Raw genomic sequence first — 26833 nt, forward strand, 5'->3', positions numbered from 1 at the left:
CAGCGTGCGCCGAGTACACTAAGCCCCCACCCCTTCCCATTCCGCCCCTCAAAAGGCGTGCCCACCCCTGCACGTGCTGCTGTCCTCCCCTTGCCAGACAGCCCGGCAGGTCCTTCTCCTCTGATAAAGCCTGTAGTCCTGGTTTTCGGCCTCTGTCTGATTTTTCAAAAAGAAGTATTGGGTCATATTCAGAGGCAAAAAGACTAAAGCAACTTAATAAGCACACTTACCCAACTACACAATCAGAAAACGACTGTACCAAATGCAGCCGAGTTGCTGAGAGTTAGCGTTATATCCAGGTGAATATTATTATTAAAAGCAGGGAGGGGTACATAATGCTTAGCAAACACTGGTTGTACAATTTTTATGTGTAAGTTGAAAATGTGGAATTCAAGTGAGACATTAGGCAGCAACATCAAGTCCGTGAGACTTCTTCCTCCAAAACAGTTCAATAGATTTATGTTAAAGACAACGTGTGTATTGAAAGTAGCAATTTTATTTGAGTTAAAATTATTTACAAAAAACCCAAAGACATACTTCATGAAACTGGTACAAACTATTTTTTTCCTGCCGTTGGCTTTTGCTCCAAAGATCACAGCTGAGAAATACTGTATAAAATAAGATTGGATTCAGAAAAGTACTCTACTGTTCTAATTTCCAACTGGTAGTATTTACAGAGATATTTACAATGGAAAAAAAGGTTACTTTAAAACTTTAATTTGTAAGTCAGCCTCAAGTACCCTAAAATGCAGAGTTCTCTGAGGGTTAAACACACAAATGCGCTGCAGCTGGTGAGGTGATGTCTCCCTCACCCCCCACCAAAATCTGCATCTATCAGTGCTTGACAACTAGTTATTATTTAAATAACAAAACAAAAAACTGTTAAACACCGAGGTAAATCAATTCTCAAATGATTACCAGTGTAACAGAAAAATGTAGTTCGCCCTGATTGTTCTCATCCCAATGTTTTGTATTTCTTACCACCTGCCAGTCAGCTTTTACCAAAAATCTGTTCCTTTTCCTAAATCAATGATTCATAAATATCAATGTATTTTAAAATAATTAAACAAAATATATCTAATTCCATTTTCTGGGTATCATTTCCTGATATGCCTTTACAATAGTTTGCTAAGCTAGCTTCTGTACTCAGGGCAAGTACAACCTGTCTTTCCCAAGTTACACTGGCATACTATGCTCTCCAAAGGTGATGGGTGGGGTCGGGGGAGGTAGGAGGGAGAAAACAATTTGCCCGGAACCAGTTACTTCCTTATAGATTTCCCAACAATCTGCATTATCAAAAATAGGAAGACATTAGAAGGCAGCCACTGCATTAAAAACATTACAGCTGGCACTGATACAAGAGCCCCGATTTGTCACTTTATACAAGGAAATAACAAAGTCTAAATGAGTAAATATTAGACTTTTAGCTATTTTCCCCAGTACACACCAAACTAATATTTTTATGGCTTCAAGTTTTACAAATCCAATGAAGAAACATGATATGATTACCTGAAAGGTATTTAAAAATATGAATGAAATAGATCTCTAAAAGCCTGAATTCAGGCCTGATCAATTAAAGAAAAAATGTATAACCGGTGGTCTGAACAATAATACAAGAAAAATTTGCAGTGTTGTGAAATTAAATGTGTGTTTTGTGTGTTCCATGACTGTTTTCCAAACAACACACTGCTCTGTGAAGTAAGAATCTAAATGGAAAAAAGGGTCTTTTCTACACCAGCAATTTAAGGCTTTGCGTTTATGCATTTGATCCTGTCACTCTATAGAAGAATATACACGTTATCTGGAAACATGAATTCCACATTGGTGTTTTAGCTTCTTATATTTACTGTACTGAGCATTAGAAAATATATTTAGAGAGTCCTCCCTCAAACCTTAATGTTTCAGGAGCCTCCCCAAACATGAAGCGTAAACTGCCCTGGGTTGTCAATTTTGCTTCAGCCTTTAACAGGGCGCATCATCTTAGATAACAGTCCCTTCAACTGTTAACTTGTTTTCTTGCGTCTATAGTTATGACTCACTATAGTATCATAATGAACATGGTCACGGTCTGAAAAGTGAAAAATAGTTTGACAACCTAAATCAAATCAAGAATAAAAAGTATGCTATTCATCCCTTGTGTCTTTGGATTCCATCTAATTTTAAATATAGACAGTAGTTCAGGGAACAACAAGAAAAATTTCACAAAATTATTAAAAGCTTTATTTACGATTGGAATCATTCAACAAAAAAAGCAAAAGCAAATGAGCCTGAAAAAGGAACTACGCTGTTGTCTAGAATGTCCTCAGAACATTCGATGCCTCAGTAGCTAAGCTGCCTCTGCACCTGGCTGGCATGACAACAGTGGCTCAACATACACAGCAGTTGCACTAACAGCAGCACAAATTTCCCCCTAAATCTTGCCCAGAGTGAAGCAAGAGAACGAGGGGAGAGTATAAACTCTGCCAAAGTAAGTGTACTTAAATACTGCATGGAATTAACAGCCTGAACCTTTTCCCTCATTTTTGATAGTTGCAGATTGATGTAGTAACTGTCATTTAGCAAATGCAGAATGCATGACGAAGAAATCAGGAGGCCTTAGAAATCCAAACGTGAATGATACTGATGAATGTTCTTGGTATTCTTCAAGGACGTCTTTCGTGACTTCTCTAAGACCAGCTCCAGCATGGCCGAGCACCCGCAGCAGAGGTAAGCAGCTAGCAATGTTCCAAGTACTCAATCACTCTAGAGATAGACTTCTGGCCTGTGGTTCCAACAGCACACTGAAGGGGGGGCGGTGGGATGGGGAGAGAGGAAGCAATAGTTAATAGTTCACAAATTTGAGAAGTATTAGATTAAAGCATAAATTCTTTAGCTTTACTAACCTGAACACTGTGAATCAAAACACACTGAGACTACATTATGGCTTTGATAATATAGTTATCAATATATTTGGCCATTATAACAATTATCTTCAATAGAGCACACTTATTAAAAGAAGATCCCTTTTGCCCTGGTTGGGTTGCCCAGTTGGTTGGAGCATTGTCCCATATACCAAAAGGTTTGATTCCAGTCAGGGCACACACCCAGGATGCGGGCCTGACCCCAGTCGGGGGCCTGCAGGAGGCAGACCCTCCATCTTTCTCATCTCATCGATGTTTCTCTCTCCCTATCCCTCTCCTAAATCAATAAAAACAGCAAAAAATAATAAAGAAGATCCAGTTTTCTTTCCATTCACTATGGCCACAGAATTTTTAGTTCTACTGTCATTAATGTATCATATACATATATTTAAAACCACAAAAGCTGCACTGGAAGCTACTTACAGTAAGATTCATGAAGTTCAGGAATTTTTTGAGCATCTCTGTCATTATTGAAAAGTCCCCTTCAGGCAGATACTCCCGCACAGTGGTCACATTGATCTGAGGAAACAGCAGAGAAACACTGGTCAGCCCTGGTCAGTGTGGCTCAATTGGTTGAGCATCATCCCACGCACTGTAACACTGCCAGTTCGATCCCAGTCAAGGTGCGTATGGAGGCAACTGATTAGTTTCTCTCTCACATCAATGTTTCTCTCTCCCCCACCCCCACTCTCTGAAATCAGTAAAAACATATTAAAACCTATATATACTAGCATATATGTATGTGTGTGTGTATGTACGTCAGGTGGTAGAAAACACGAGCTTGCACCTTGCACTGTGTTGATGGTTATGGGGCACACTGTGTTCCAAACCTTTACAGTTCAAGGGTCCTTGAACTCCTTGGTTAATATGCCATTTCCTCTCTTTCCTCGCTCAACAGTGCTTGCATGTGTGTGTTCCCATTCCCTATCCCATCCTAGCCACAGAAAGAAAGGAAAAAGGCAAAGCTGGCAAAGGCTACAAAAGAACTTTATGTGCGCATATTTACTTTCGTAACTGCACAGAAAAATGCTTAAAACAACTGAACGTGCTGCTGATTGTGCTTGCTTGTGTGTGTGTTGAGGGGGTGGGGAGAGTGCCAGGAGAGGAGGAAGGAGTGCAGATTTAAAATGTTCCACTTCATGAACACCGACAATAAATAGGGTGGTGAAGGCTTGGGGCGGGAGACAGGGGCAGCCTAGAAGAGATCAATGGGGAGAAAGAGGGGACATATGTAATACTTTTAACAATAAAGATTAAAAAACAATGTTACACTTCAGAATGTACTCAGAGCTGCTTATGGAATAAAAATAAGATCAAAGAAAATTCCTCGCTCTAGCTGGTTTGGCTCAGTGGATAGAGCATCAGCCTGCGGATCGAAGGGTCCCAGGTTTGATTCTGGTCAAGGGCACATGCCAGAGTTGTGGGATCGATCCCCAGTGTGGGGCATGCAGGAAGCAGCCAATCAATGATTTTCTCTCATCATTTATGTTTCTATCTATCTACCCCTCTCCCTTCCGCTCTGAAATCAATAATAATAATATATTAAAAAGAAAAAAAAATTCCTCATGTTCCACAGCTGAATTCAACTAATTATGTAGGCTAAGAATTAAGTAGATCTTCCAAAAAGGCAACTAGCATTAATCTATGCAAAGGAGCATGTCAGAAGCCAGGGAAGATTAAGGCATCTCCTCCCTTTATTGTTAGCAAGAGAGAGTCCAACTACTTATAAACCAATCTGTTAGGGAACATGTACGACCTGCTTTACAAACTGTTGTCTTTCACCTTTGGCGCTCTGGGCAGCACCACGGTGGCTGCATGAACAAGCGCCTCAGGAAAGGCAGCAAAAAAACGAGCCGAGAAGGAAGTGCCCAATCTACTCCCTAAGACGGGCCAGTGTGGCCGGACAGCACCAGTTCTGGTCAATGTAAGAGATACTGGGAAACACTAGTCACGAGAACTCAAGGAACCAAAAACTGCATCTGATGTCTCAAGGGCCGTGGTTTTGAAGGAAGCCTAGCTGATCTGCAGGAGGACGAAGTTGCATTTAGAAAATCCGAGCGAATTACTGAAGATGTTCTGGGCAAAAACTGCCTAACTTCCATGGCGTGCATCTGACCCAAGACAAAATGGGCTCCATGGTCAAAAAAACATGGCAGACCATGATTGAAGCTCATGTTGAAGTCAACATGCCGATGGTTGTTAGCTTGTCTATTCTGTGGTTTTACTAAAAGTGCAACCACCAGATTCAGAAGACCTCTTAGGCTCAGCATCAGCGGGTCCGCCAAACCCAGAAGGTGATGGAAATCATGACCCGAGAGATGCAGACAAATGACTTGAAAGAAGTGGTCAGTAAACTGATTCCAGACCCCATTGGAAAACACACGGAAAAGGCTTGCCAAGCGATTCACCCGCTCCACGATGTCTTTGTTAGAAAAGTCAAATGCTGGAGAAGCCCACCTTTGAAGTGGGACAACTCATGGAGATTCATGGTGAAGGTCTCAGTTCTAGAAAAGCTACAGGTGCTAAAGGTGAACAAGCTGATGGATTTGAGTCCCCAGTCCAAGAACCTGTTTAAAATTCAGACTTTTAAGGACTACAAATAAAACATTTTATTTGTGGGGAAAAAACTGTTCTATTTCAATATGTCTTTGAAATGCTTTAGATGTTCGTAAAGAACAAAAGGAAATGCTCTTCTTAAATGGTTCACCTGTAACAAAAACACACAAAAGACACGCTGTCCTGAGGATGGGGATGGGAGGGGGGGGGAGGCCAGTGCAGGGCAGGAGCGCTTCTGGTTTGAGTTTTGTGATGGGACAAGGAAGGAGAACTACAGTTACTTTCTTTTAGGAAATGTGTCACCAGTCCCCTCTCCCTTTTTTAAAATTCTTCCGTCCAGGTACTTTTGAAATTATTAAGCAGCAAAATAATGGCACTAAAACAGTTTCAGAAAAGATCTAAAATAATGTTGCTAAAACAGCTGTATGCTAAGGTATGCATATCAATTGCCGTATTCTCTGTGAACCTCCCACCAAAAGCCACCATAGGTCCCCAGCACTAAGCTAAAGCACTTGAGATTTTACAAAACATAAAATATACTGAAGTTGAAAGCATAAGGGTTGGGGCTACAGTAAAGCTGGATTTAAAAATGTCTCCAACCCATTTCTAGGCCAGAGGCATGACAGCAAAGCAGTGGGAAGAGCCAGGCAGCAGTTACAGAAAGGAAAGGTGTGAGCAGCAAGGCCTCTCTGGGAAACTTACAAAGTACCCAAGGGTATGACGTCTGGGGTCTTGTCGCAGTAAAGAGAGTCATCATTCCTTACATGATGTGAGCCAAGGAAGATTGGTAAGAGGAGTTATGTGATCAAATATGCTCTTAAGGAAGTGAGCTATGGTGGCAGTGTGCAAGATTTCAGGCACGGAGAGTCCAGAGAGCAGCAGGACACTGACCACTGCGTGCGCTGGGTGTCTGGTGGGCAATGGACAGTGACACCAAGTCTCCTGGGCTTCCTCTGCATGAGGCCCTTCATAAACCAGCATCTACTATTTGCAACTACCTGCCTTCTTGTCTCTCTCCCACCTACACATGGGGCAGCCAACCAATTTCCTTCACATCTGAGCTAGCTTTTTCGGTTAATCATAATGATCCCCTAGGCAACATCTGTCTCTATGAATTCATAAAATTCCCCATAATGCAGACACTCTTTAGAGATGAGAGAGAAAACAAATAGGAAAGATGTTTCAAGATAAACCACACAGGGTAATAAGTTAATGTCAAGAACCATTATTTAAGAAAGAACATGACTAAAACTAGGGTGTTTTAATAGAACAGCCTAAAATTTACAGAGTATGTTCCCCTGCTTTTTTGAGATCCGCCTCCCCTTTGTTGGAAGGGCTGAGCTGAAGAGTCACAGAAAGGGAATAAAGATCTGGCAGGGTCTCCAGAGCCATGATGAGCCATTTGCTCTTGATCCTAAAAGCAGATGTGCCAGTAAGGGCCATGAATGACGGCGTGGGCTGGTGTGCTTTAGATCAGGGCTGGGCTGCAATATAAACATGGAGCGACAGACAAGAAAGATTCAGAAAAATACACAGGACTTAAGACACATGGCCATGGTGGGGGTGGGGGATGGAAGGCAATACAGAAAGCTCGATAGCAAAGATGACAAAGTGACGCCAAAACCGGTTTGGCTCAGTGGATAGAGCGTCGGCCTGCGGACTGAGGGGTCCCAGGTTCGATTCCGGTCAAGGGCATGTACCTGGGTTGCGGGCACATCCCCAGTGGGAGATGTGCTGGAGGCAGCTGATCGATGTTTCTCTCTCATCGATGTTTCTAACTCTCTATCTCTCTCCCTTCCTCTCTGTAAAAAATCAATAAAATATATTAAAAAAAAAAAAAAAAAAAAAAGATGACAAAGTGTCTGTGGGTGGACAGACCCACAGCATGAATGCCTCTCCTAATTAAGCCCTTCACACGATCACTGACAGTCTAACCTTCCCGTCTCAGAAAAGAGACGCTAACCTTCCCACTACACCACAGACCTCTGCTCTTTCTTGGCTCCTGATCACCCTTTCATTTGAAAACTGGGCTCTTCTGCTGGTCCCTATCCTTAAAAAAAACCAAACAAAAACAAACAAACAGCCCGGCTGGTGTGGCTCGGTGACTGGTCACGGCACATGCCCAGGTTGTGGCATCCCCAGTAGGAGGCGTGCAGGAGGCAGCTGATCAAAGATTCGCTCTCATCATTGATGTCTCTCTCTCTCTCCCTTTCCCTTCCTCTCTGAAATCAATAAAAATATATTTAAAAAACAACAACCTCCATGTGTCCTCCATCTAAAAGCAGACTGTCCCAAAGGCCAGAACCACCCACTTCTGTGCTCTCTCAGCACAGAACTGTCTGGACATTCATACTTCTTATAGTTAGATTACAATGATCTAAATCTCACACAGTAGCCCCATTTACCTGGCCAATGAGTAGTTCAAACAAAAGCATGTGGGCCAATATTGGCCAAGATGAGGGGAAGTCTACTTGGTGTAGTGGGTGTGAAGGGGTTCTAGAGGGGAAAAAAGCATTGCTCTTAAAAGAAGAAATATACAGGAAGAGGCCACCTTTACCTGCTCGGTACAGCTAGAGTCGGCACAGGGCCATGAGGGGAGCTGGCAAAAGAACGACAACATACAGAGGACAGTAGAGTCTAAAGACAGAAATTAGCCAAGTCCTTGGTATCACTGAGGCCAGGCTCTTCCACCTTGAGCCAGCTAAACACGGGTTTTATATTACGCTCTCTTTGACTTCAACCAGTTATGTGAATCGATTCACCATCCATTAGTCAAGAATGTTCTCATTTATCAATGTACTATTACTTGGAATCTACCTTTAAAAATTCATCAAATATTCAAAATAGTCACAGGAATGTAAAGTACAGAATAGGGCCCTAGCCAGTTTGGCTCAGTGGATAAAGCCTCATCGGCCTGTGACTGAAGCATCCCAGGTTCAATTCCGGTCAAGGGCACGTATCCCCGACCCCAGTCAGGTTGCATGTAGGAGGCAACCAATCAATGTATCTCTCTCACATAGATGTTTCTCCTTCTCTGTCTCTCCCCCTCCCTTCTACTCTCTCTCTTTCTCTCTCTCAAAAAAAAAGGAAAAATATCCTCGCATGAGGATTAACTAAAAATAAAAAATAAAGTATAGAAGAGGGAATGCGGTCAATAATATTGAATAACTCTGTACAGTGGCAGCTAGCCACTGGAAATATTAGAACACTGAGTCAAGTACATGATCATTTAACCATGCTCTGCACCTGAACCAATCTATATATATAAAAGCCTAAGCAACTGAACGACCAGTAGACCAGTCACTATGACATGCACTGACCACCAGGGGACAGATGCTCAATGCACAGGATCGGGCTCCCTCCTGTCTGAATTGGGCCTGCGGGAATCAGGCTGAAACTGGCTATCCGACATCCCCTGAGGGGGTCCTGGATTTCGAGACCCCATCAGTGCACAAATCCGTGCATTGGGCCCCTGGTACAATATAATTGCAAAATAACATTTTTTAAAAGTTCACCACATATTTGAAAGTTTTAACATGGGGGGGAAAATAGAGTAACATATAAGTTAATTAAATAATGGTATGAAGCTGCCACAATGGAATCTTTTCAATACACATAAAACAGTGAACTCTTACTTACGGGACTCTCCTGGCAGAGACAACCAAGAAGCAGTGCTGTGTACGAGGCCACAATGCAATCTTCCATGTGTTTGCCAGCATGCTGAAGGGCTACGAATAAACAAAACACTGTAACAGTATATCAAAAAATAAAACCCCACGAATCCAACAACTCTGTTAGTTATCTTTTCTTCAAAACTATTAAACATTGATAAATGATGCTAGAAAAATGGGATATCCACAATTAACAAAAAATAGTAACTCAAATGGAAGATAATATAAGAGCTAAAGCCATAAAACTCTTAAAAGAAAACAGACTAGTCCTGACCAATATGGGCCAGTGGTTGCAGTGTCGTCCAATACACTGAAAGGTCACAGGTTCGATTCCTGGTTAGGGCACATACCCAGTTTGAGGATTCCATCCTCGGACAGGGTGCATACAGGAGGCAACCAATAGCTGTCTCTCTCTCTCCCTAAAAATCAATTAAAAACATATCTTCAGGTAAGGATTAAACTCAAACAAACAAAAACCACAGACTAAATCTTTGTGACATTAGGTTAGGAAATGGTTTCTTCAACACTAAAACCACAAATGATAAAATAAAAAAATAGGTACTTTTGTATTTCAAGTTACCATATACCATCAAGAAAGTGAAAAGACAACCCTCAGAATATATCTGCAGGGTCAGGTATCCAGAATAAATAAAGAATGTGTGCAGCAAAAAGACAAACTGATTTAAAACATGGGCATTTGGCCCTAGCCGGTTTGGCTCAGTGGATAGAGCATCAGCCTGCGGAATGAAAAGTCCCAGGTTTTCCGGTCAAGGGCACATGTCTGAGTTGCAGGCTCAATCCCCAGTGGGGAGGCAATCCCCAGTGGGGAGGGGTGGGGGGGGGGCGACAACGACTTATGCAGGAGGCAGCCAATTAATGATTCTCTCTCATCATTGATGTTTCTCTCTCCTTCCCTTCCCTTCCTCTCTGAAATCAATAAAAATGTATTTAAAACAAAACAAAAAAACAAGAACACAGGCATTTGGATAGATATTTCCCCAAAGATATGTAAATAACCATTAAGCATGTGAAAAGATGCTCAATACCATTTCTTAACTAGGGAAGTGCAAATCAAGTGACATACACCTTCACTCCCACTCGAATTGCTAAAATAAGAGACACATAACTCTAAGAAACTGAAACCCTTACATGCTGCTGGTAGGAAATTAAAATGGTGCAGTCACTTTGGAAAACCATTTGGCAGTTCCTTAAAATGTTAAACATAGAATTAACAAATAATCTAGCAATTCCACACTTGGGTACATACCCCCAAAAATTGAAAATATATATGTTCACACAAAAACTTGTACATGAATGTTAGTAGCAGCATTATTTGTAACAACCAAAGATAGACACAAACCCAACTGTCCATCAACTGACAACTAGATAGACAGAACCTGGCTGGAGATCCTGGATAGAACTTGGCTGGAGAACCTGGAGAAAACCTCGCTATGCTGATCAACTGAATGCTCTCTCCATGTCATTCCTTCTTCGCCGACTCCGACCACACCTTTGGGAACCCCTGGACCTGCTGGGGTTGGACCCCATCAAATGGCGCCCGAACAGGTACCCCTTAGGTAAGCCCCCCCCACACTCGGGATGGATAGGACTCCACCGTAGGAAAAGAGTGGACAGTCTTCGCCAACTCCGTCCACACCTTTGGGAACCCCTGGAACAGGATTCCCCTAGGTAAGCCCCCCCATTGAGAACCCCACACTCGGGACGGATAGGACTCCACCAGGGTGCTGCAAACCCCCCTATAGAGGATAAGCAGGGTAAGAAGGTGGATAGTACAGAACTTAGACTGAGATGATGTGCCATACTGAGTCCAAAGAAAGAAGACTCTGTATTGATCTTTTAACACATATGCTTGCTAGCAGAGGAGTTAAGGTTACTCCCAGTCAGACAGAACGTTTTATACAAGAAGTATGTCCATGCTTTTCTGAGGAAGGAAAGGTCAATGTAAAGGCATGGGAGGAGGTAGGACCAAGGAGCCTTATCCTTAACCCCACTGCAGCCTTTCCACCCCGGGAAAGTGCAGGATTGGCAAGCTCTCCCTGGGGTGATAGATCAGGACTCAGGTAATAGCGGAAAGCGCCAATCCTATTCTTAAAGTGGATACAAGAGAGCATTTGGGGTTTTTCTTTTTAATGCCTGTTTTGGATTGAGTAAATGCATTTTACTTAGTTTTAACACATCAAAGTTAGCCCTTGACACAAAAAGAAAAACTGACAATTGCATCAATATAAACCTTTTCTATAAAAACAAAAAAGGAAGAGAAGAATGTTATATGTTAAATATTTTTAAAAAATACAATGCAGAGGGTTGTACAGCAGCCAAAAGGCATCGGGCCTCCTGTACAATATAGCCTCTGCCGACTCAGTCTGGTAGGAGGGTGCACAAACCAGACAGGCATTTTACCAGATCTGGTGATGATGTGGGAAAGAGGTTGTGTTTTGTATCTTTCCAGAAGAAGCAGCCTCTGCCTCCCTCCTGGGGACCGTCACCCCTGGGAGGCCGAGTTAGCACACCTGACCAGTGCCCATCTGCAGCAGAAGTGCAGCCCTGAGTTGGAACCACCTGTCCATTGGGAAAATCACATGTACCTCCTTTTTGTCTGTCCATATGTCCCAGCTTTGCCCCATATCTCCTTTCCTTTTCCTTTTTTTTTTTTTTTTTAAATCTGACTACTTGTTTGCTGGTTCTTTGGCCTTTCTCCTTCTCTCCTGAACACAGCCTTTTCTAGAATGTCCCTACCCTACTGTTCCAGGAAGGGCACCTCCCTTTTCTGCCGTGACTGGGGGTGTCTGGTATATGCCCCATATGTGGCATTGTCTTGTGCCAAGAGCCTGACATCCTGGGCTGAGAAAGCCCTGTCCTGGACTACATGCTGACAGGCCGTTCCTCCCTTGTCCTGTACTGGCCCCTCTTGCCCTTTTGTCAAGAGGGACCCTCTTCTTACAGTCCATTTGCAGGCGAGGAGAGCCCAAGGCAGGTGCTGGGCGTGGAGGCCACGGGGGCAAAGGCTACCAAGGAGACAGAACTGAACCTCTTGCAGGGGGGCGCTGCCCCTCCCTCATTCACACACATCACATCACTCTGCTTGGCCCTGGAGGATGGCTGGTTAGCCAGAGACAGGTAAGATTCCTCAGGGAAGGAACAACCTAAGACAGGCACAGTCGGAGAGGGGCCATCAGGAGACAACTTGGGGGTCAACAGGGGTGGGGCACAGACCCTCACCCCCCAACTTTGCAGAGGCCTGAACCCTCACCCCTTCTGAGGGAGGTCTCCTGCCCCCATGGCTGCTTCACTTCCCACGCCCAGCTCAGATTGGGACCCAGGTAAAGACAGAGACTGGCTGACAGCAGCTGCCCTCTCACTAAAACAGGACTTGTTTCCCATTTCTACCTTGGACCACAGGGAAAGGGGCAGCTGAAGGAAAGGGCTGTGTCAGGATGCTGCCTTCTTACCGTTCTTCTCCCTCTTTTTTCTAAACACTTCCATGCTTTGTAGTTCTTTTGCTTTCTCTTCTTTTTCTCTCTACTACCCTCCATCTCCGCCTCATCCTCCTCCTCCTCCCCAGTATCTTCCATATCGGCTGACCCAGAGGGCACAGCTGACTCCTCCCCGGACGCCCACACCACCATCAAGCGCAGCCCTGATGGACCCTTTGATCCAGCCGTTCAACACGCTGACACTTCGGGAAGCCCATCACCAATGACGCCGCCTGCTAGGCAGATCAACAAGTACAACCAAACCCCTGACTTGAGGACAGCTGAAATCCCTTGAGTGAAGAACCCAGCAACCTTCTACAGGAACAAGGCTCCTTGTGTACTCCATCCACTATGTTTATAGGTATGCTCGCTATCATTGCTTGTCAGTCTTCTTCCGAGTCTTAAACAACCCAATCCGAGAGGTGGCCGCTGATTTACACGCGCTATCATTTAAAAAATAAAAAAGGGGGAATTTGCCGGAAGCCGGTCCATCCTTGCTGCTTTGACACAGTAGCTGCAGGGAAGAAACATCTGCACAGCATATGTTTCAAGGGACCTGGCATATATGGCATACTGTTCTTAATATGTTTGCTCCCCTTCTTGGCGCTATGTGTTTTAATCAAGGTCACCTCTCCGAGAAAGGTTGTTTCCCCAAGTAGGGATTTTTCCATTAAGTTAGGAAGGGAATAAAACCCCTTAACTAAGTGCCAGGTGGGTAGTTAATCACTTTAACTAGAACAATCACACTTAAGCTACATAATCTTTACGCCCTGGAATGGAGATAAGAAACGCCCCAACCTTTGGAATAGAAATTGATAGGATTAAAATCAACTGGTATAAATACAGATGTAACAAGTCAATAACACACAGAACCTGGCTGGAGATCCTGTATAGAACTTGGCTGGAGAACCTGGAGAGAACCTCGCTATGCTGATCAACTGAACGTTCTCTCCGTGTCATTCCTTCTTCGCCGACTCCGTCCATACCTTTGGGAACCCCTGGACCTGCTGGGGCTGGACCCCAGCAATAAATGTGTATAAATATTCTAATAAAATGCAATTCTCTATTTATTTTTACAAAAAGTTAATAAAACTAAAGAATATTCAGAGAAAAAAAAACCTGACAACTAGATAAACAAAATGTGGTATATACATACAATGAAATATTATTTGTCTATAAAAATGAATTAGGGCCCTAGCAGGTTTGGCTCAGTGAATGCAGTGTCAGCCGGGGGACTGAAAGGTCTCAGGTTCAATTCCGGTCAAGGGCACATATCTAGGTTGCAGGCTCAATTGCTGGCCCTGGTCAAGGTGCATGTGGGAGAGGCAACCAATCGCTGTCTCTCTCTCACATCAATTTTCTCTCTCTCTGTCCTTCCCATCCCTTCCACTCTCTCTAAAAATCAATGGAAAAATATGCTCAGGTGAGGGATGAATGAATGAATACAAAAATAAAAATGAATTAAGTACTGGCACATGCAATGACATGGATGACCACTAAAACATGCTAAGTGGAAGAAACCAGTAACAAAGGGCCATATTGTATGATTCCATTCATATGAAATGTCCAGAATAGGCAAATCCAGAGACAAAAACAGATTAATAATTTCCAGTGGCTATGGAGTGGAGAGTAAGGGGTAATTGCTGTTTGTAAGTATGGGATTTCTTGGCGGGGGTGGGGAGGTGATGAAAATGTTCTGAAGTTAGACCATGATGATGCCTACACAACCTTGTGAATATATTGAAAGCTAACCAATTGTTTACTTTAAAAGGTTGAATTTACCTTGTTATGGGGCTAACTTATATCCCCCTCCCTATTTATATGTTGACCTCGGGATATGACTGCACTTGGAAATAGGGTGTTTAGTTTAAACGTAGCTAATTTAAATGAGGTCATTAGGGTGGGCCCATCTAATATGACTACTGTCCACATAAGGAGAAATAAGAACAAAGCATACACAGAGGGAAGATCAGAAAGACATAGGGAGACATTGATCATCTAAAAACCAGAAAAGAGGGGCCTCAGAAGGCACCTTGATCTTGGGCTTCAGCCTTCAGAACTGTGAGGAAATAAATCCTGTTGTTTAAGCCACCGAGTTTATGTTACTTTGTTATGGCAGCCCTCACAAGCAAGTATTTATCCCAAATAAATCAATTATTTAAAAAGACTGCCAAGTGCCTATCTGGTTTGGCTCAGTGGACAGTGTCGGTCTGCGGACTGAAGGGTCCCGGGTTCAATTCCGGTCAAGGGCACATGCCCGGGCTATGGGCTCGATCCCCAATCAATGATTCTCTTTCATCTCTGATGTTTCTATCTCCATCTCCCTTCCTCTCTGAAATCAATAAAAAAATATTAAAAAAAAAAAGAAATAAATAAAAAGACTGCTAAGCAATAAAAAATGTTATGCCAAAGGAAACATCAAAATTAGTAAATGAGAAAATAAAACAGATTTCTTACAATATCAGAACTAACAACATTAGATTTGGAGAGCATGGGCACAAGAGAGAGAGTAGACTCAGAACCAAACACTGCTGGTGCTTGCTTCCTAGCTGGGTGAAGATGAACATATTACTTAAATTTTGTAACTTGAGTGACATGAAATAACAAGTGGCTATTTTGCAGAATTTGCATGAATCACGTATCACAGTTCCTGACAACATTAGATAATGTTTGATTAGTGAAGCCATTACCTTCAGTATATTCCTTACTGTGTTTGCCACCAACTACGTATACCATTTGAGAATGATAACTGTAATTTATGACAACAGACCTCAGTACCTAAAGGGAGAATGATAAAAGAATCTCAAAGTTTCAAAACTAAAAACTTTTAGGGGCCACATTGTTCAGCTGCTTCTCTTTACAGAGAAGTAAGGCTGGCCCCGGAAGGAAAGGCAACTTTCCTCACTGCCAGCGTGCCAACCAACTCCTGTGAGCACTGAGACAGCAAAGCTGTGTGCACTGAACCAGAGAGGCCACGAAGTAGATTAAATAAAAGATCATGACAACACATGAATTAAAAGTATGTTCTGGAGAAAAAATAAGCCATCATTGAATTTTCCATGTGAATACACTCAAAATAAATGTACCTTTATTGAGGTCAAGTTCTTCCTCTTCCTCCTCCTTCTTATGTCTCTCTTCTGCACCATCGGTCTTTTCTGTTGATACCCATTGTATTTCTCCACTTGTTTCTTGCCACTCTCCACTCTTATCATGTTGAGTGGTGGGAGTATCTTTGATCAATTCATCTGTTTTACTTTCTGCCAACTGGGCTGCTCGCTCTCTCTCAAGGAATAGCTGACAAAAATTATTTTTGAAGAGATTAAAAAAGAGACCACCAACCGACATGTATGTAGCCAAATATAAAGTTCTATTTGTTTTTTAACATCACTAATCCTGAGAAGCAAGTTGTATGATAAAAAGGTTAAGTATCAATAAAAGCCTTTGTTTGGTTATCCTTGCTCTACATCTTATGAAGGCCAAACTGAAAGTATAAATGATGTTGGTATTCAATCAAGTGTCTACTAATGATGCAGGCAGGCATTCTGTTTGTAAGAATGAAAATCTCAGTACTTCCTTTAATTTGGATAATACTGACAAAAAAATTAAAGTAAAAATGCTATAACTTGAATAATTAAAACAAAACAGTCCTAGCCGGTTTGGCTCAGTGGATAGAGAGTCAGCCTATGAACTGGAAGGGTCCCAGGTTCAATTCTGGTCAAGGGCACATGCCCAGATGGTGGGCTCCATCCCCAGTAGGGGGCATGCAGGAGGCAGCTGATCAATGATTCTCATCATTGATGTTTCTCTCTCTTCCTCCCTCCGTCCCTCTTCCTTCCTCTCTGAACTCAATAAAAATGTTTAAAAAACAATATAAAACAAAACCCCAAGCAGAATGGATGAATTAACTGAAAAGAAGAACACTAAATAAAACTACATAATACTAGGTAAAAGCACCATGGCTTCTTTAAAAGAATACAAAAACCAGTAAAAAGTAAAACGTTTCAGAGAAAAGCTCAGAGCTGGAACTCAACTAATCATATTAAAAATGAAATGCAATTGTCAATGGGAGTGCACAGTGAAAACTCTAAGTCAAAAAGAGAATAATACCCTGAACCTCCTTGCCCTCACTTACTTGATCTTCCCTGTGTGGGTACAGTGCTGAACATGCAGAGAGCACTGAACATACTGGCATGATTTGGGAAAAACCCAAAGTTACTAAAGACAACTACCTGATAATCAAATGCCAAGTAGACCTCAGAGATTTGCTTAGTGTACAAAGAGTGGTCTATAAAATTTAATGCCTTAAAAAATAAAATTCAGGTTTTATATAAAGCAGCATTTCTTAAAACTGGTTCAAGGATCCCTAAGGCCCTTTCAGGGAGTCCATGAGGTCAATGACATTAAGAGGTCAAGTGACTTCTCTCATTCTCTCTGAGTATACAGTAGAGTTTTACAGAATGCACAGGTCCTGTACTTATATTGCTGCTCTAGTGCCTAATGGGATGGGTGCCCATGTTTCACAATTTTCTTAGTTTTGATTTCTAAATCAGTAAGTTTGGAAAGATAGAGCACATATAAACAAAATATCTTTAATTTTTAAGAGTATAAAGATCAAAATGTTTGAGATGAGAATGATGGGCTCCTAACTGCAATTCAGGAAAAGATCAAGTTGTTGTGGATTACTTTTGAGGACACAGTTCAAACATTATTAGTTTCAGATAGGCCAAAAGAATTAACAGGTTAGCAAAGCCTTCAGAAACAAGAAAAGGATGGTTTATTATCACTTCTGCATATATGCAAACTATCATTTAAGGAAATGACAAAGGCAGCTAGGAATTTATGAGACTGGAAAAAAATTAAAATTGTAATGTCCACCGTGGTCAAGAAACGAGAACTCATACAGATTTTTTGGGGGGAGATATAAATGGAAGGGAGAGGGAGTGTGTGTTTTGAGTGGGGTGAGTTGGAGATATCAATTTTAAATATTCATATTTTAACACAATTCCTACACCAGGAAATCACTCCACAGACATGCTCGGAAGAGCATGACCCGATATTTAGGTACATACAGTCCTGGGGCAGATCAGGAAGTACTGGAGGACTGACACTGGATGAGGTGGGGCTGAAGGCTGATTCCTAATTTGTGATTAATAATCTATTTTTGACTCATAAACAAATATGCCTTGCTTATGCTTTTCACTGACAATCCTTAAGGAGTGCTGACAACTGCTGAAGACAGTCAGCAGAGTAAGAGTCAGTGAGGGTATTCATTCTGACACAGTGGACCTCTCACTGAACTGGTGAGAATGAGAGAGAAGTGGGAGGGTGGAGAGGAAAAGGAAAGGAGGGGAGGGGAGACAAGACAGAGAGAAGTGCAACTGATAAGGAAATTGGACAGATGCAACCGACTGAAGGTGTTTAAGTTGTTGCTTACCTGCACTAAAGCCTGAACGGCATGAACTTGTCCAGCTATCCTTAAACTATCATCTCCTTCTCCACTGCAGAAGGAAGAATCGAAAGAACACGACGTTTCCATGTTGACAAGACAGTGCCGATTCCGAGCACTATATTCTACTAAATTTATCAGTAGACCTAGGCCCTACAAAAATCAAAACATGCATATTACCACAGGTGAGAATTAAAAGCAAATGAACACAATATACGTAACTTTTCCTGGTAACTAGAAACCTAATCCGTGTCCTACCATCTACGAAATAGTTAAAAACTAATATGTAAGATAATGGTCTTCCCCAAAAATGATTTCACCACTTTAAAAAAAAAAAAATCCTCACCTGAGGATGTTTTTCCATTTATTTTAAAGTTGAAGGGAGGGAGAGAGAAACATGGATATGAGAGACACATGGACTGTTTGCCTCACACACACGCCCCAACTGGGGCTGAAGATTAAACCTGCAACCCAGGTAAGTGCACTTGACCAGGAATCGAACCCCCGAGCCTTTGGTGTGGGGGCAGACACTCTAACCACTGACCCACATCGGCCAGGGCTGATTTCACTTTTTAAAAATCTCCACTTTTAATTCTTATATTTATTATTTGTACATAGGGCCCTTCACAGCTCTTTTGTACAGTAAGATCATGTTTATAAGGAATCTATTGAAACCCGCAATATCTATATACATATAAAAGCCTAAGCAACTGGTCACTATGATGCACACTGACCACCAGGAGGCAGACGCTCACCGCAGGAGCTGCGCCCTGTGGTCAGCGTGCTCTCGCCTCTGTGGCAGTGCTACTGAGTGGCAGCAGCAGGCCCAGTGGTGCTGGATGAACAGGAGCGGTGCCCGGGCTTGGGCTCCTCCCCAGCTGCCTGCCACTTCCTGCAGTGCTACATCCCCCGAGAGGTCCCAGATGGCAAGGGTGCAGGCCAGGCTGAGGGATCCCACTGGTGCACGAATCCGTGCATTGAGCCCCTAGTATCAAATAATTGGTTCTAACTACAAAACTAAGATGAAGTTTTCATTATCAACCAAGCACATAATCAACCAACTACTCATTTCTGAAATAGTTGCTTCGACTCACCAGCACTCTAATATCAAATCTCTGCTCCTGAGGTAGGTACTTTGGAACCTGAAGCACACAGTTCATCGCTGTGCCGATCAAGCCATCTTGTTCTCCTGTTTTGGTGCTGCCCCACTCTAAAACAGAAAACAGAGTGTGAAAGTGTTACTGGTTCTTCTTTATGATACCAAGAACCAATATACATTAACAAGGATATTAAGTTAGAAATGTATAGCTATTTCTTTTTTGAAACACATTAACTGTAATATTCCCAAGCCAAGATTCCAGGCTGGTTCTAAAATGATCAACTCCTAAAAGCAGTTAAATTTACTAGTATATATGAATAAGTGAATTACATGATGGCAATTTTAAAAAAATCACTATATCAAGAAAAGAAGAAACAAGGGAGTAACTTATTTTTACATGTAAATAAACAACCTTTTAGTGAGAATCTATGTAACACACGTTACTCACCATTGTCGTTAGTTAAATTGAGCAGCACCCCAATAATGGCCCGCATGCAGTCTTCCACTGCTTTGCCCACATGGTTAGTGACATTCTGCTGAGGCAGAGGCTTGGTATCAGGCAAGCATATACTGTTCTCAGCACGGTTATACTGCTGAATCAATTCTTCACAATGTTGCAATGCTCTTGAGAGAAAACAAAATGTAGACTATTATTCTAAACAAAAATAGTTAAATTAAAAACTTCTTACTTGGGCCTTAATGTTTCAAAATCTGTCATACATGCTGCCATATTAACTTACTTTTCTATTCCCTAAGTTAACTATTCAATTATGTACCAAGTATGTCTGGTATCACAATAGCTGCTACATTTGATTTATTTTGGGAAAATTTGATAATTTAAATTTTTCTAGGCAAAGTTAAATCATAAACTATACAGAATTTTTTATCTCTATTACTTAACAGTTGTCCCCCATTTTACCATTCTAACACAAATGACTACAACCCTTCTCTAAACAAGCTAAAGTTTTAAGAGTTAACACTAGACACTTCTGAATTTCACTTAGATGTTTTTTTAATGCATGCTCTTAGGTAGAGAATATTATTTATATTAATACTGCACAATAAAATGACCTTATATAGATGGGTATTAACTAATAAATATTAGAGCAAATGACAGGTCATTTAATTGATGTGTCTCCTGACAGAATCAAGGTATCAGCTGTAGCCAAGGATTCTCAAGATGCTACCCAAAACAACAAGTGCATGTAATGCTTACGAAGGTATAATATTTTGAGTGCTCTCTTTAAATCACCAAGTACATTAAAAAAAAGTCTATGATGAGAGATGATGTAAGCTGCCAGCTGATATTCCATGCATCATATATCACACAAAACCCTTGAAGAAAACTACTGTATCTGTTCCCCCACAGCTGCCCTTTGGGTAGGAAGGTGTTCCTCACGCCTCATCTAAAATAATGTCTTATGTGGATGTTTAGGGATGTTCGCCAGAACTGCTATCCAGTGGTTCTCAACGTTCTGGCCCTTTAAATACAGTTCCTCATGTTGTGACCCAACCATAAAATTATTTTCGTTGCTACTTCTTAACTGTAATGTTGCTACTGTTATGAATCGTAATGTAAATATCTGATATGCAGGATGGTGTTAGGCGACCCCTGTGAAAGGGTCGTTGACCACCAAAGGGGTCGTGACCCACAGGTTGAGAACCACTGTGCTATGCTGTTACTGTTCACTCAACTGCCTTAAGTAGTACTGAGCTAAATCACAGTTTAAACTGAGAGTTGGGTGGAGCAAAGTAGGGTAAATTATTTAATCTTTCAATATGTTATCCCTACATTTATCAGGGTTTTACAGAAGAGTTTAAAAAGCCAGATGAATGATCTTTCACAAATATCCAACTCTGACCTCTACCTCTACTTCTAAGACATTTGACACAAAGTTCCTAATTACAACAAAAGAGCTAAAACCTGTCCTTGTCAGGAGTCATGAAACATACAAGAGACATTTTAAAAATAACAGATTTAACTTGGAAGAAGACTCCCTTGTAAGGGAGGGTATAACAGAGTAAAAAAAACTAGAAGACATGCCTTAATGGTATGAAGTGTGATACAAAATTTACAAAATACAAGAGAGATGGAGAAGAAATTTACAGATTAAGAAAATGGATTAGAAACTAGACACTACGAGAAATTTGAGAATACTGGAAATTAAGTATTGACTGGACATATAATACTAGGCAGTTAATAATTTATAGGGTCTGAAAATAATGTGGCTGTATTTTAAAGAGTCCTTTTGTATATATTTAAAGTATTTATGAATGAAATGATAAATTTGTACTTTGCTTCAAGATAATCTAAGGGAGAATGAGAGGGTTACACATGGAAACAAGACTGGCCAGGACTGATGATGACTCAATCTGAATGATATGTACATCAAGGTTTATTATACTATTTTGTCTCCTTTTGTCAAGTATGAAATTCTCCCGAATAAGAGGTTAAAAACAGATAAACTTGAGTCAGGTAGTAAATGGGCCTTTGATACTATACTAAGGACTTTGAATATACATGCAAAACCAGTAAGGAACCACAGAGATTTGCAGTTTGGGATTATTTTTACAAAGCAGATTATATATATATATATATATATATATATATATATATATATATATATATATATATATTTAAATATATTTTTATTGATTTCAGAGAGGATGGGAGAGGGAGAGGGAGATAGAAACATCAATGATAAGAGAGAATCATTGATCAGTAGCCTCCTGCACACCTCCTACTAGGGATCAACCCTGCAACCCAGGAAGGTGCCCTTGACTGGAATCGAACCCAAGACCCTTCAATCCGCAGGCTGATGCTCTGTCCACTGAACTAAACCAGCCAGGGCCAAAGCAGAGATCTGAGGATGTTAACCCCCTGTGGTGTTGTATTAGACAGGCTAGGATATCAAGAGTTAGGACAGAGAGCAGGAAGAGGCTGCTGCACTGGGGTGATAGAATTAGACTAATGCAGTGATGGCAAACCTTTTGAGCTCGGCGTGTCAGCATTTTGAAAAACCCTAACTTAACTCTGGTGTTGTGTCACATATAGAAATTTTTTGATATTTGCAACCATAGTAAAACAAAGACTTATATTTTAGATATTTATTTTATATATTTAAATGCCACTTAACAAAGAAAAATCAACCAAAAAAATGAGTTTGCGTGTCAGAAGTGGCATAGGTTCGCCATCACTGGCCTAATGTCATGAATTCGGGCTGAGAGTGTGTGGAATGGGGGAAGGAGCTACATACAGATCTGGGGGGAAGGTAAAAACAAAAGGGAAGAGGAGGGATAGTGATGTTTATTCATAATAAAAATAAGGCTAAGCCGTAACCGGTTTGGCTCAGTGGATAGAGTGTTGGCCTGCAGACTGAAAGGTCCCGGGTTCGATTCTGGTCAGGGGCATGTGCCTTGGTTGTGGGCACATCCCCAGTGGGAGGTGTGCAGGAGGCGGCTGATCGATGTTTCTCTCTCGTCGATGGTTCTAGCTCTCTATTTCTCTCCCTTCCTCTCTGTAAAAAATCAATGGAATATGTTTAAAAAAAAAAATAAGACTAATATTTAGTGTTTACTATATGCCAAGCATTGTTCTAGGCTTTATGCATCTATATTAACTTTTTAAAAATTAATATTATTGTTGAAAGTATTACAGATACCCCCTTTTTTCCTCTATTGACTCCCCTTCTTCCTCTCCTCTATATTAACTCTTTTAATATATATTGATCATAATATATATGAAATACAAGAGACATTTAAAAATCATTTTTAAAATTTAGAAATATATTTTATACATATTAATATACATTTTAAATGTTATAATTTAACATACATCGTGTATGTTATTTTTTTATTATAACAACAACCTCAAGTAGATACAATTATTAGCTCCCCTCTGAAGAACTTGTAGTAAGTAAAAAGCTGGGATCCACATTCCAGTCACTCTGGCTCCAGAATCTGCACTCCTAACTTTTACTATACTGTACTGCTTCTGGTACACAGAATTTGACAGACAAAGTGTTTTATGGACGAAGATGATACAACAGTATTTTCTTTAAGTAAATCTAAATGCTTTAAATAAAAAGTATGATATTTCAGAAAAACTTACTTAGCTGATGAAACAATGAGTTGTGAATCTTTATATGCTATCAAGTAGCTTTGATTCTCTGGATTATGCACTGTTACCTAAAAGGAAAAAATCTGAAATGATTGTGGCCATCCATAACTTCAGTCATTCACACACAACACACTTACAACTAGTGCTCTAACAGACAAAGATGAGAAAATTCAGCCCTTGTCATGTAAGGGAATAACAACCTACACGTTCCTGCTTTAAATAATAAAACTATCACTTTATCACAAAATTAAAACATTACTGTTACACTGCTTGCTCATAATTAATGTGTTCTGTGCTATGCATTCACTGTAATGAATTACCAAGCACGTTGAATGTCAGAAAAGAGCAGTCTCTAACTTATACACAAACTAACCAAGTTCTTAAATGGATTCATTTAGAATAAAAGCAAAATATACAGGAGTGGACAAAAGTAGGATTATAGTTGTGAGTACACAAAATAGTTTATTCTTATATTATTATTTATTAGTTGTATTATTTCCATACAAACTGTAAACCTAGTTTTGCCCATCTCTGTATATATGTTTATCAAATGTACTTGAAGTACTCTAGAACAGAGAAGGAACAATTTCAACTATGCCAAAATTTTTTTTAAAGATTTTATTTATTGACTAGAGGCCCAGTGCACAGATTTATGCACCAGTGGGGTCCCTCGGCCTGGCCTGTGGGGATCAGTGGACCTCCGTGCTGCCGCAGCCCAGCCTTACCTGCCAGCTCATTGGGCTCCAGCCCACTGTCCACCTCGATCCCGCACATCACAAAGTAGTGCGTGAAGTGGCAGGTGGCCAGGGAGGAGCCTGAGCCCAGGCTGGGCACTGTGCCACCCCTGCTCATCCCGTACTCGTTGCATGCCTCTACTGCCACAGCTCGGGCGTGCAGGGGGAGTGTCTGTGGGAGAGGCTCGCGCCGCTGCAACTGCGCTCGCCAGCAGTGAGCACAGGAGTTTGGTGCCCATCAGTCAGCGGAGCGGCGCTCCCACTGTGGGAGTACACTGATCACCAGGGGGCAACTCCTGCATTGAGCGTCTGCCCCCCTGGTGGTCAGTGCATGTCATAGCAACCATTGTTTAGGCTTTTATATATATAGATGGGGGGGGGGAGAAACATTGATTTGTTATTCCACTTATTTATGCACTCATTGGTCATTCTTGTATGTGCCTTGACCAGAGATCAAACCTAAAACCTTCGTGTATCAGGATGGTGCTCCAACAACTGAACTATCTGGTCAGGGTCAAAAAGTTTTAACTACACTAGATTATTTATTTCCCCACATATGGTTCAAAAAGCACCTGGCTACTCCAATCTGATTAATACACAATCTATGCATCCTAAACTTCACTGGCAGCATAATATCTCTGAACTGGGTTAAGTTATTCATTAAAGGCAAAGAACAAATATACTTATTATGGCACACAGTTCAATAGTACCATTTTTCAACACCAAATATTAAGAAAATCCTTATTAATTAAAACAAACAAACACCTGACTGCTTTTTACTATCATTTTCCCTAAACAAGTTAACATAAAGGATGTCCCAAAACAATGTGTACACACTAATAGCTGATAGTTCAACTTTGAAAATGAAATGCATTTTAACAAACACTGCCTTTATAATTATTCAAAGTGTGTGAATACAGTTTTTTGGACACCCTATATGTAAGTAGAATTCCACATTAAGGAAAGAACAATAACATTTGGCAATATAAACAAAACTGACATGCAAGGTTTTGTATGGAGCAGCAATATACATATTCTTAAAGACTAAACTGATCATTTAACTTGTTCATTAACATTGGTTGCTCAAAGAATGCATCACAATTACAATTTGGACTTTTTAAAAAGTGAAACTCTAGAGACACATAATATATATTACTTGGCAGTCTCATACAGTCACAATTAAGATCAAATAATTTTATCCCAACAGTTGTCTATACTTACACTTTCTAGAACTCGTAAACATCTCTCTGCTCCCCATAATGAGGCTACTAGTTTCTCTTCATCCTCATCTCTACTGAGATGATCCACACATTCTTTCACTAGGAAAAAAGACATGGATGTGTACCAATTAGCACATCTCAGCACCTCAGTACCTGCCCCCTTGACGAACATTAAAAGCCAACTGTGCACATGCTGTGGATATGCTGGAACCTCTCTGACATTAATTATTCTAAGTTTTATACTATGAGATGTTGAAATGTATGAGACTCTAATTTACTGTAATTATTTCCTTTCCATTACTTCCCAATTACTTTCCATTACTTTGAAAGCATTAATGGCATTTCCTATGAGATTTACAAAATCTACTAAAAGAACAGATCTTTTCAAGTGATTAAAATTATTTTCGAAATATGTAAATATTTTTTCATGCTTTTAAATATATAAAAATGCTACGTGTGTATGTATCATACCTTTATCTACAATATGATCCAGACCACCCAAAAGCCGGAGTTCTTCTTTAAACCAGTCTCCTGCTCGTTTAGAAGTAAGGGATAGTAACGTCTCCATAGCTAAATGCCCAGTCTAAAAATCAGAAGTACCATTAATGAATCTTTACTCTTAACAATGATTCTGTGGCAACACTTTCAGAGGTTTCCTTTAGAAAAGTTCACTGCATGCCACCAGCCCATAAAGTTCACTGTATTCTTCTTCTTTTTTAAAAATTTTTTATTGATGGGAGAAAGAGAAAGGGAGGAGAGAAAGAAACATCTATCCTTTATCTCCCACATGCAACAGACCAGGGACCAAACCACAACTTGGCCGTGTGCCCTGACAGGGAATGGAACCAGGGTCCTTTCAATGTATGGACGATGCTCGACCACTGAGTCAGATTGGCCAGGGCCATAGTATTAGTGCTTTTATAAGTAAAACTGAAGTGATTTTAATTTTTATCTAAATAGTCTATCAGTTGAAGAAATGGTTATAATCATTGGTTTCCTTTCATGGAAGTATAGTCTCATTTATCAGTTTAATGAAATAGATACTGGGGTTATTTCCAAGGTATAGATGCTCAACAGTGGGAGTGTTGAATTAAAGGGTGCCTGTACTTTAACTGCCAATCAATATATGTCAGGTTAATTTACCACAAAGGCTAAAACAAGTAACACTCTAGGACAGTGATGGCGAACCTATGACACACGTGTCAGAGGTGACACGCGAACTCATTTTTTTGGTTGATTTTTGTTAAATGGCATTTAAATATATAAAATAAATATCAAAAATATAAGTTTTTGTTTTACTATGGTTGCAAATATCGAAAAATTTCTATATGTGACACGGCACCAGAGTTAAGTTAGGGTTTTTCAAAATGCTGACACGCCGAGCTCAAAAGGTTCACCATCACTGATGTAGGAGCAAAGTGTGGGCTTGTCAGTTGTTCTGAATCCTCAAAAGCTTATCACTTTAAATTTTTTTCCTGAGGGTAAAAAACTGTATCTTATTGCTTTGGTTTATATTGTTCTAATTACAGTAAACGTCAGCATCTTTTCTCCTGTCAGTTCTTTCCTTATTTACCTGCTCGGTTGCTTATCTTT

General features: G+C 40.8%; 1 protein-coding gene across 9 annotated transcripts in view; it reads right to left on the reverse strand.

The window, feature by feature from the left end:
- Positions 1-476: 476 nt before the first annotated feature.
- Positions 477-26833, reverse strand: part of WAPL (WAPL cohesin release factor) — a 99690-nt gene continuing 73333 nt past the window's right edge. For 3 of the 9 annotated variants that reach the window (XM_036356054.1, XM_036356050.1, XM_036356058.1), the window contains 10 exons: positions 25712-25823; positions 25242-25339; positions 23278-23354; positions 19615-19790; positions 19162-19277; positions 18056-18220; positions 15708-15915; positions 9096-9184; positions 3324-3419; positions 477-2780 (listed from right to left, as the gene is read on the reverse strand). In XM_036356054.1, the coding sequence (XP_036211947.1) occupies positions 2715-2780; positions 3324-3419; positions 9096-9184; positions 15708-15915; positions 18056-18220; positions 19162-19277; positions 19615-19790; positions 23278-23354; positions 25242-25339; positions 25712-25823 (1203 nt within the window). In that variant the 3' untranslated portion in view covers positions 477-2714. The remainder of the gene's footprint in view (positions 2781-3323; positions 3420-9095; positions 9185-15707; positions 15916-18055; positions 18221-19161; positions 19278-19614; positions 19791-23277; positions 23355-25241; positions 25340-25711; positions 25824-26833) is intronic. The other 6 variants (XM_036356053.1, XM_036356051.1, XM_036356059.1 and 3 more) reach the window with 3 other exon arrangements.

Source organism: Myotis myotis, unplaced genomic scaffold (assembly GCF_014108235.1).
Source record: "Myotis myotis isolate mMyoMyo1 unplaced genomic scaffold, mMyoMyo1.p scaffold_m19_p_24, whole genome shotgun sequence".
Classification (NCBI taxonomy): domain Eukaryota; kingdom Metazoa; phylum Chordata; class Mammalia; order Chiroptera; family Vespertilionidae; genus Myotis; species Myotis myotis.